General features: G+C 42.3%; 1 protein-coding gene across 2 annotated transcripts in view; it reads right to left on the bottom strand.

The window, feature by feature from the left end:
• Positions 1 to 1,594: 1,594 nt before the first annotated feature.
• LOC118400935 (LHFPL tetraspan subfamily member 3 protein-like) overlaps positions 1,595 to 11,029 on the bottom strand; it is a 59,301-nt gene continuing 49,866 nt past the window's right edge. Inside the window, exons 5-6 of one of the 2 annotated variants that reach the window (XM_035797975.2) lie at positions 4,117 to 4,144; positions 1,595 to 3,825 (exon numbers count right to left, since the gene is read on the bottom strand). In XM_035797975.2, coding sequence (XP_035653868.1) covers positions 4,128 to 4,144 — 17 coding nt within the window. In that variant the 3' untranslated portion in view covers positions 1,595 to 3,825; positions 4,117 to 4,127. The remainder of the gene's footprint in view (positions 3,826 to 4,116; positions 4,145 to 11,029) is intronic. The other variant, XM_035797976.2, reaches the window with a different exon arrangement.

Below are 11,029 nucleotides of genomic sequence, written 5' to 3'. Positions count from 1 at the left end.
GGCCTACAGAGAACATAAAAAGTAAGCCTACTGTAACAATTAAAATAAATAAATAAAGCATAGTATCCCCACAAGCGCTGAAAGCTGCTCGATATAATCTCTCTCTCTCTCTCTCAGACATAAACAAACAAACCATTCATATCGACTTCACATGACAGACCTTTTCTGTGAAACAGAATACCTTGTGACAAGTTGTGAAGTTGATCTCAGACTCACTGCTAATCTCCGGTTGAAGCTATTTCTTAATCTGATTGACTGAACAATTCCATTGCATGTGCTCTGCTTCATAGTTTACATTCTCTAAGGTGGTCTGGGCTTTTGCCGCTCAGACATGCAGTCATAAACGGACACGACAGACATGGCTATAGCAGGGTTTCCCTAACTTGGTCCTCGGGACCCAAAGGGGTGAATATTTCGTTTTTTTGCTATATCACTATACAGCTGATTCAAATGATCAACTCATTATCAAGCTTTGATTATTTGAATCGGCTGTGTGTGTAGTGCTAGGGCAAAAACCAAAACGTGCACCCCTCGGGGTCCCCTGCCTAGTCCCACTGTTAAATTGTATTGATTCTGAGATTGAGGAACCTACATGAGTTCCTGCAGTATTGCTATGTGGTCATGACCAACGAATTAAGGCTGGTATGTGGGCAAAAGGGGGTTGGAGAGTGCAACTCAACATTAGAAAAGTGTTTTTCTTGTTTTGTACACAAAGTGCATATACACTAGATGACTGACAGGAGGCACTGTTTTGAAGCCACTGCACCTCTATCTTGGCACTTCTCCACCATGGTAAATATTTTATAATTACATTTTAATTGTCACATGCTTTGTAAACAACCGGGGTAGAATTACAGTGAAATGCTTATTTACGGGCCCTTCCCAACAATGCAGCATTGGTTTGTGATGGTAAATAGACAGCTACGAAAAATATAGATGAAAACTCTCTTGGTAAATACTATAGTCTACAGCTTATCATGAAGTATTCTAACTCAGGTCAGCAGAACCTTGATATTAGAGATCGTGCCAATATGGCCTCCCATAGCCTCAGCAATCCAGGGATTATATACATAATTGTACACTTGCGTGATAAGCTGTATATGCACTGTGTTTGATTTATGTCGAACAGACACGCAAGTGTACAGTTTTCTTACCCTGTTTACATCAATTATGTATATAATCCCTGGATTGCTGATGCCATGGGAGGCCATATTGGCCCGATCTCTAATATTAAGGAAGTCTCAAGGTTCTGCTGGCCTGAGTTAGAATACTTCATGATAAGCTGTGCTAGTTTCTATAACTAGACAGCATAGGTTGCCAAAGGTCCCATAACATGATTTTATTTAACTAGGCAAGTCAGTTAAGAACAAATTCTTAGTTACAATGACGGGCTACCTCGGCCAAACCCGACGACGCTGCGCCAATTGTGCACCGCACTTTGGGACCAGATGTGATACAGACTGGAATCGAACCAGAGTCTGTAGTGACACCTCTAGCACTGAGACCGCTGCGCCAACTCGGGAGCCCCCAGTGATCAGTACACAATCACCACAATCTATGCAAATCCATGAAAAAACACTGGGCAAACACACCATTGTTCTACAGTGAAAACCTTTATTAATCATATTCATATATTCTTTATAATAACTTTGTTTATTCCATTGCTGTTACCCTTCTCGTCCATGTATTTGCTTAATGTTTGGTATTTGTAATATATTTATATTTACATTGGTGGTACATAAATACATACAGAAGAGGCTGGGACAGGCCTTTCGTTCCTACAGTATTAACACTATTAGCTCCTTCTCATATTCATCCCCTTTCTCCTCCCCCTCTTTTTGCTCTTCCTCCCCTCAGCTCACGATGGAGGTATAGGACTTAAATAACCTCACCAGGCCTTCTAGATTAATCAATCAATCAATTATTACATATGACCCTCTCCACAATTAATATTACCTGCACGTCCCCATAATGAATTATGAATACATACTGAAAAAGAGACATGAGAGAGAAAGAAAGTGAGAGATCAAGAGAGGGAAATGAATAAATATGTACATGACTACATGGTATAAGACTCGTTATGAGATGAGGCTGGTGTGTTGGTACATTAAAAAGGTGCATTTAACAAACATACTCATACTGAAAAAATATGAGAGAGAGAGAGAGAGAGTTGATGTGTTGGTACATTAAAAAGGTTAATTTGACAAACACACTAATTCAAAAAACATGAGAAACAGAGAGAGACAGCTGGAAAGGGGGAGAGAGAGGGAGTGTGAAATAGAGAGAGAATGAGATGGAGAAAGAGCGAGAGATCAAGAGAGAGGGAAATAAATACATTTGTATGTTCAGGACTATATAGTATAAGAGTCGTTATGAGACGAGGCTGGTGTGTTGGTACATTAAAAAAAGGTGCATTTAAAAAACACACACAGGTTTTGTTCTTCTATCCTCGTGGGGACCTAAAATTGATTTCCATTAATCATATTTTCCTTAACCCAAAACCTAACTCCTAACCACTAACACTAAATATAACCCTAACCTTAAACCCAACATAGCCTTTGTTCTCATGGGGACATGGGAAGTGTCCCCCCTGTGGACAATTTTCCTTATTTTACTGTCATGGAGACTTTTGGGGATTTTAGAGCCCAAGGATAGAAGAACCAACCCACCCCCACCCCCCTACATTCACACTCATACAAACACGCATTCACCCAACAGCTACAAGATATGGAGCAGACATACAGTCAAATACCTCCCCCATCACAGTGAATAAGAATATACCATACCACAAACTACAAAACTTTGAGATTCTCCTCAAATGCAAGTAGTGTGCAAAACGAACTGAGCTGGGCATCGACGACGTACGCTTGAAATGGAGTAACAAACTGAATTCCAACAACAGTGCTTCTTTTATATTTTAGTATTTCAGACCCAACTTTGTAAAACTAGAATTAATGATCTATATACAGTAACTGTAGCCACTCACGTTAGACAACAGTGCTCTAGTAAAGACGGCTTTTGAGGAAGAGGGGGAGAATGAGGAGGAGGGATAGGTTTTGTTTGTAAGAGTTCACACATTATTTTGAGATATCGTAAATGTACACCCAATATTAGATGACAATAGGTAATTTCCTTCTTTTCACAACTAAAACATAAACACATACTCAGGAGATGGCATGGTACACTAATATACAATATCTACTGTTGCTCAACGTGTTAGCGTATGGATTTATTACAAGGTTAAAGTCTAAGGATATGTATTCACGTGTGACTTTAGATGAGTGTGTGTGTGTGTGTATTTGCTCAACCACGTGCATTTATGTATGAGTGAACTGTACTACCGTGTTTGTGTATTTGTATCAGTATAATACTTCAACATAGTACAACCCATCCACATTCTTGCAGATAATCCATACGTCTTCAGTTGGTCAGTCAAAGTCTCTGTCCCTGTCTTGGTTGATTATCGGTCGTGTAAGGGTTGTCAGTCTCTGCTGGGGTTTTACAGGCTCAGTGATAAGGGAGTAGTGTGGGGTAGAGACTCTCGATAGGGCTAGGACTATGAGCAGGACGGACAACAAAGACACACGTATGTACATATCATTGGCAGATACAGTATATATTAGAAACTAGAGGGTGAGGGGTGGAATATTACAGTGTCAACGTGTGAATGGAGTGGAGGCGTCTAGTTCCATAGCTATCCATTTCTCCTCCTCTTCCCTCCTTCCCCCCTCTCTCTCTTTCTTCTCTCTCCCACAGCCATTGTGTGCTGTCCTCTTCTGGGGATGATGGGTAAAAAGCTGGAGAGTGATGAGCGGTGAAACACACCTGGGGGGGAGAAAAAAAAGGGGACATGGTTAGGGTGGGACAAATCAAATTGTTTATGCACAGACATTTCAATTTAGGACCCATTTCCTCTGTAGTCCCACAATAGCACAGTGAGGACATATATTACATTTCCATGCCAATCAAGCCTGTTGGAATCATATTCAATTAAATAGGTCATGATAGTTTTATGCGAAGTGGCCGCCACTGCTAATTGAAATCATAGATACGTTTTTGGGAGCCAAAATGTAGTTTGTCAGTGAGGGCAGTTTCACTGTATTTTGGATCACTTACCTATGGATGTTTTAGGCATTCCCAGCTTCTGTGCGAGAAGAGAAGGGGAGAGGTATAGAGCCAGTGGGGGAGAGAGAAAAATAGATTGTTTTAGCAAAAATACACTGATAAGTGGTGTGTGTAGTATCTATAACAAACAGCATTGTGTGTCACATGAGTATAGTATGCCAATGATACTTCTGCAATTAACCTCTCTCTCTCACTCACTCACTCACTCACTCACTCACTCACTCACTCACTCACTCACTCACTCACTCACTTGTCTGGTTCCATTAAAACCTACACAGGGATCCCATTCCCCAACGGGGTCGTTTGCGTAAGGATAGAGTTCTATCAAGAACCATTTTCATCTGAAGAACCCCTTTTGGAAGAAAGCATTGTTTGGCGATTATTTGGGAAGAAAGAACAGTTCTACATAGAACCGTTCAGAATAAGCTTTTTATAGTAAATGTTTTTCTGTTAAATAGTGCCTGAGCATTAGTGGTTACCTCAGTGTTTAAACTTCAACATTAGGAGTGGGTAATCTGATAAATGTAAAACGGTAGGAAGATGTGAGAATGTTTAAAACTGTACCTATAAGGGAATATTTGTGCATGTATCTGGTATTACATGAATAATTGTACATATACAGTACTTTTTTTAAACCTTTATTTTACTAGGTCAGTTAAGAACAAATTCTTATTTTCAATGACAGCCTAGGAACAGTGGGTTAACTGCCTGTTCAGGGGCAGAATGACACATTTGTACCTTGTCAGCTCAGGGATTTGAACTTGCAACCTTTCGGTTACTATTCCAACGCTCTAACCACCTGGCTACCCTGCCGCCCCAATGCATTTGGGAAGTATTCAGACCCCTTGACTTTTTCCACATTTTGTTACGTTACAGCCTTATTCTAAAATCAATGAAATATTTGTTTTGCCTCATCAATCCCATCAATTTTTTGCCTCATCAAATGTATACTTAAAAAAAACTACTTTCTATATTATATATTATATATTATATATACTATATAACTGAGACTGCTCTTCTCTGTATCACGGAGGCGCTCCGTACTGCTAAAGCTAACTCTCTCTCCTCTGCTCTCATCCTTCTAGACCTATCGGCTGCCTTCGATACTGTGAACCATCAGATCCTCCTCTCCACCCTCTCCCAGTTGGGCATCTCCGGCGCGGCCCACGCTTGGATTGCGTCCTACCTGACAGGTCGCTCCTACCAGGTGGCGTGGCGAGAATCTGTCTCCTCACCACGCGCTCTCACCACTGGTGTCCCCCAGGGCTCTGTTCTAGGCCCTCTCCTATTCTCGCTATACACCAAGTCACTTGGCTCTGTCATAACCTCACATGGTCTCTCCTATCATTGCTATGCAGACGACACACAATTAATCTTCTCCTTTCCCCCTTCTGATGACCAGGTGGCGAATCGCATCTCTGCATGTCTGGCAGACATATCAGTGTGGATGACGGATCACCACCTCAAGTTGAACCTCGGCAAGACGGAGCTGCTCTTCCTCCCGGGGAAGGACTGCCCGTTCCATGATCTCGCCATCACGGTTGACAACTCCATTGTGTCCTCCTCCCAGAGCGCTAAGAACCTTGGTGTGATCCTGGACAACACCCTGTCGTTCTCAACTAACATCAAGGCGGTGTCCCGTTCCTGTAGGTTCATGCTCTACAACATCCGCAGAGTACGACCCTGCCTCACACAGGAAGCGGCGCAGGTCCTAATCCAGGCACTTGTCATCTCCCGTCTGGATTACTGCAACTCGCTGTTGGCTGGGCTCCCTGCCTGTGCCATTAAACCCCTACAACTCATCCAGAATGCCGCAGCCCGTCTGGTGTTCAACCTTCCCAAGTTCTCTCACGTCACCCCGCTCCTCCGCTCTCTCCACTGGCTTCCAGTTGAAGCTCGCATCCGCTACAAGACCATGGTGCTTGCCTACGGAGCTGTGAGGGAACGGCACCTCAGTACCTCCAGGCTCTGATCAGGCCCTACACCCAAACAAGGGCACTGCGTTCATCCACCTCTGGCCTGCTCGCCTCCCTACCACTGAGGAAGTACAGTTCCCGCTCAGCCCAGTCAAAACTGTTCGCTGCTCTGGCTCCCCAATGGTGGAACACACTCCCTCATGACGCCAGGACAGCGGAGTCAATCACCACCTTCCGGAGACACCTGAAACCCCACCTCTTTAAGGAATACCTAGGATAGGATAAAGTAATCCTTCTCTCCCCCCCCCCCCTTAAAAGATTTAGATGCACTATTGTAAAGTGGCTGTTCCACTGGATGTCATAAGGTGAATGCACCAATTTGTAAGTCGCTCTGGATAAGAGCGTCTGCTAAATGACTTAAATGTAAATGTATATAATATTACATTTACATAACTATTCAGACCCTTTACCCAGTACTTTGTTGAAGCACCTTCGGCAGCTTGGCACTCCTGATTTGGGTAGTTTCTCCCAATCTTCTCTCCAGATCCCTTTCAAGCTCTATCAGTTTGGATGGGTAGCATTGCTGCACAGCTATTTTCAGGTCTCTCCAGATCGGGTTCAAGTTCGATCGGGTTAAAGTCCAGGCTCTGGCTGGACCACTCAAGGACATTCAGAGACTTTTCCCAAAGCCGCTCCTGCATTGTCTTGGGTGTGTGCTTAGGGTCATTGTCCTGTTGGAAGGTGAACCTAAGCCCCAGTCTGAGGTCCTGAGCACTCTGAACCAGTCTCCCATTCCCTGCCGCTGAAAAACATCTCCACAAGCATGATGCTGCCATCACCATGCTTCATCGTAGGGATGGTGTCAGGTTTCCTTCAGACATGACGCTTGGCATTCAGGGCAAAGAGATCAATATAAAAAATTGTACCAGATAATCTTGTTTCTCATGGTCTGAGAATCCTTTAGGTGCCTGTTGAAAACCTCCAAACGGGCTGTCATGTTTATTTTACTGAGGAGTGGCTTCAGTCTGGCCACTTTACCATAAAGGCCTGATTTGTGTGTGTGTGTGTGTGTGTGTGTGTGTGTGTGTGTGTGTGTGTGTGTGTGTGTGTGTGTGTGTGTGTGTGTGTGTGTGTGTGTGTGAGAGAAAGAGAAATTGTAGAAGTCTCATTGAAACACATACTACACTTTTTTTCTTCTTCTTCTCTGTCAACTTGATTGTGGAACATTGCTAGACAGCCATTTGATTTTCAGGCCAATTTAAGTCAAAACTGTAAGTAGGCCACTCGGGAACATTCAAAGTCGTCTTGGTGAGAAACTCCAGTGTAGATTTGACCTTGTGTTTCGGTTATTGCCCTGCTGAAAGGTGAATTTGTCTCCCAGCTGTTGGAAAGCAGACTGAATCAGGTTTTCCTCTAGGATTTGTTTATGTTTATGGCTGCATTATTTGTATTTTTATCCTAAAAATACCTCCCTAGTCCTTGTCGATGACAAACATACCCATAACATGATGCTGGAAAATATGAACAGTAGTAATCAGTTGGATTTGGCCACAACATAATGCTTTGTATTCAAGACAAAAAGTAAGTTTAGTTGCCACATGTTTTGCAGTAGTACTTAAAGCTGCAATATGTAACTTTTTGTATTTTTTTAATGTTCAAAAGCTCCACTAATACCCTGACTACACCGCTCGCGTTGCAAAATTGCAACCACACTGCTCACGCACGTCAACGAGCGTCTGCGTTGCCAAGGGCTAAAATAGAAGTCATTCCTATTTCTGATGCAGATCGCACTTCAAGTCCTGCCTCTCCCATCTCCTCATTGGTTTATAGAAGCAGGTACCCACGTGTCATCTCCTCATTGGTTATACCCGCGTGAGTGATTGAAAGACTAACTGTTTTTCCGTTCGTCGTGGTAATACTATGAAAGTTTAGATGCCAATCACCATATAAGTTAAAAGATGAAAAAGCATGGAAGGAGGAGAGATGACTAGAAATGATTCGGTTGACCGTTTTATGTGTGGATTAATTGTCGGCGTAGAGGACCTTGTGCATTTCAGGTTAAATAACAACCTAATGTTTATATCCCAGGACAAATTAGCTAGCAAGTGCAAGCTAACTAGCTAAATTGCCATACATGTTTAATGCTTTGATATATTTAACTTGTGTGTTGTTTTCTCGTTTCGGGGGACAAAATAAATGTATGCACTATGGCGCACGCACGCAGCTGGTTTTGGTTCCGTGTAAGTCGCTAGTGGTCATCCAAAGTGATGCAACAGTGACAATAGTGCGCCCCTAGCTTGCGTGAGAACTGCTGTATTCACTGATATTCATTTTCCCAGTAGGGTCAGATTTTCCCACTACATTTTGTGGTGTGCACAATGAGTGACGGATTTTCTCAGTGATGTTATTAGCTAACTATTATAGCTAGGAGTCAAAAGGACAAAGGATTGAATGCATGCCAAAGCCAATGTTATTTTCTATGAATGGAGAGCTATGATAGTCAAAATTACACTTTTACAATCAATACACACCTTCATAGCCATAGCTCTCAAGAATCAAGACAAGGAGCCATGCCCATAATATTATTAGCTAGCTAGCTGGTATAGGAGTCTGAGAAAGGCAAAGGACTTGCCAAATCCAAGGTTATTTTCCATAAAGAGCTATGACAGTCAAAATTCTGCCTTTTACACAGCTTTTTTTATGCAAGTGTGATAACTAATGTACTAAAGCTATCATCATTTTCAGTGGTGATTTAAAGCATGTAAATCTTGGAAATCAAAGCCACCACACAACGCATCACTAAAACAATACATTCATTGCAGTATAATGGTAACAAACGGTGCCCATAAACTGTTAGGGCCTACATAAAGCTGACCACACCTTACCACTGCTACACCTGGCTATCAGCGGAGACTTGTCTAGCAGTGAAACAGTTCATTCAGCCTCATTTACCGCCTTTAAAAAAAAACATAGCTGATATGGCTGACTTGTTTAAACAAATATGGTTTCTACAGACAATTGAGATTAACAAACTATGACATAAGGGGACGACGAGTAGATTAGAGGCAATCCATCATTTCGATTAAGACATGAATGGGCACTTTTGAAATGTACAGCGACAGAATTCAGAACATGGGCATTTCTCATTATTTCTCTTCATATGACAAGGATTGAAAAGGATTTGCCAGTAGATTGTCAACTTGATTCATGATGATGACTGCTAGCTTGCTAGCTAAGATTTTGAAAGAATGATGTTGATCAGTACAATCAAAGCTTCTCTAGATATAACGTGATTTGACATCATTTTATCTGTGCCCAATGACCTTGAGCCTCTTGGATGGGCACTTCTAATGTAACTCTATGGCAGCACCAAAGAGGCTAGAATTGTAGAGCTCTCCCCGTAAATTCTGAGGTGATGTAGTGTCCTCATGAGTGACAGAACACTGAGCCAATCACGGCGCAACTATAGAACATTACCAAGCCATATGCTCCGTATATTCCGCTGGCTCCCCCACCACCACAAAAAGCACTCACCTCCCTTTTGGAGCTGCCTTAGTCAAGAGGGCAAAAAAAGAGACAATGTTTGTATGATATCTCTATTTATTTATTTTTTACATTGTTTGCAAACTGTTTTGTGACACATATTATTCCGAAAATAACATGCAAAACAGGCCAATATATATATATATCTGGGGCATAGCCCTGAATGACAGGTCGGCACTGGTCATATTGTTAACTTTCACCAGGCAGGGAAGCTCATGGTAGCGATTATCAACCATGTAGCTAGCTACAAATAACCAAGTTAGCTAGCTACCTTGAAATTTCTATTTTTTTAATTGAACCTTTATTTAACTAGGAAATAAAGGTTAAGGCTGTCCTTCTAAATTCTTATTTACAAGGATAGCCTACCAAAAGGCAAAATAAAAGGCCTTCTGTGAGGATGGGGGCTGGGATTAAAAATACTAATAAATAAATAAAAATATAGGACAAAACACACACCACGACAAGAGAGACAACACAACACTACATAAATAGAGACCTCAGACAACAACAGCCTGTCAGCAACACACGACAACACAGCATGGTAGCAACACAACATGGCAACAACATGGTAGCAACACAACATAGCAACATGGTAGCAGGATACAACATTATTAGGCACAGACAACAGCACAAAGGGCAAGAAGGTAGAGACAACAATACATCACAAAGCGGCTACAACAGTCAGTAAGAGTCTCCATGATTGAGGCTTTGAATGAAGAGATAAAACTGTCCAGGTTGAGTGTTTGTTGCAGCTCGTTCCAGTCGCTATCTGCAGTGAATTGAAAAGATGAGCGATGGGTACTGATGGTCATCTGAATCAGGGTTAGTTTGGCAGCTGGAGTGAAAGAGGAGTAAATACGATAGGGGAAACCAAGTCTAGATTTAACTTTAGCCTGCAGCTTTGATTTGTGCTGAGAGAAGGACAGTGTACAGTCTAGCGATACTCCCAAGTACTTGTATGTTGTGACTACCTCAAGCTCTAAAGCCTCAGAGGTAGTTATCACACCTGTGGGGTGAGGGGCATTCTTCTTGCCAAACCACATGACCTTTTGTTTTGGAGGTGTTCAGAACAAGGTTAAGGGCAGAGAAAGCTTGTTGGACACTAAGAAAGCTTTGGTGTAGAGCATTTAACACATAATCCGGGGAGGGGCCAGCTGAGTATAAGACTGTATCATCTGCATATAAATGGATGAGAGAGCTTCCTAATGCCTGAGCTATGTTTTTGATGTAAATTGAGAAGACCGTGGGGCCTAGGATCGAGCCTTGGGGTACTCCCTTGGTGACAGGCAGTGTCTGAAACGGCAGATTTTCTGACTTTATACACTAAACTCTTTGAGAGAGGTAGATAGCAAACCAGGCCAAAGACCCCTCAGAGACAGCAATACTCCTTAGCCGGCCCAAATAATGGAGTGGTCTACCATATCAAAAGATTTGGCCAAGTCAAT

Source organism: Oncorhynchus keta, chromosome 22 (assembly GCF_023373465.1).
Source record: "Oncorhynchus keta strain PuntledgeMale-10-30-2019 chromosome 22, Oket_V2, whole genome shotgun sequence".
Lineage (NCBI taxonomy): Eukaryota > Metazoa > Chordata > Actinopteri > Salmoniformes > Salmonidae > Oncorhynchus > Oncorhynchus keta.
Note: the sequence above shows the minus strand (reverse complement) of the source record. Positions and strands in the feature narration are given on the sequence as shown.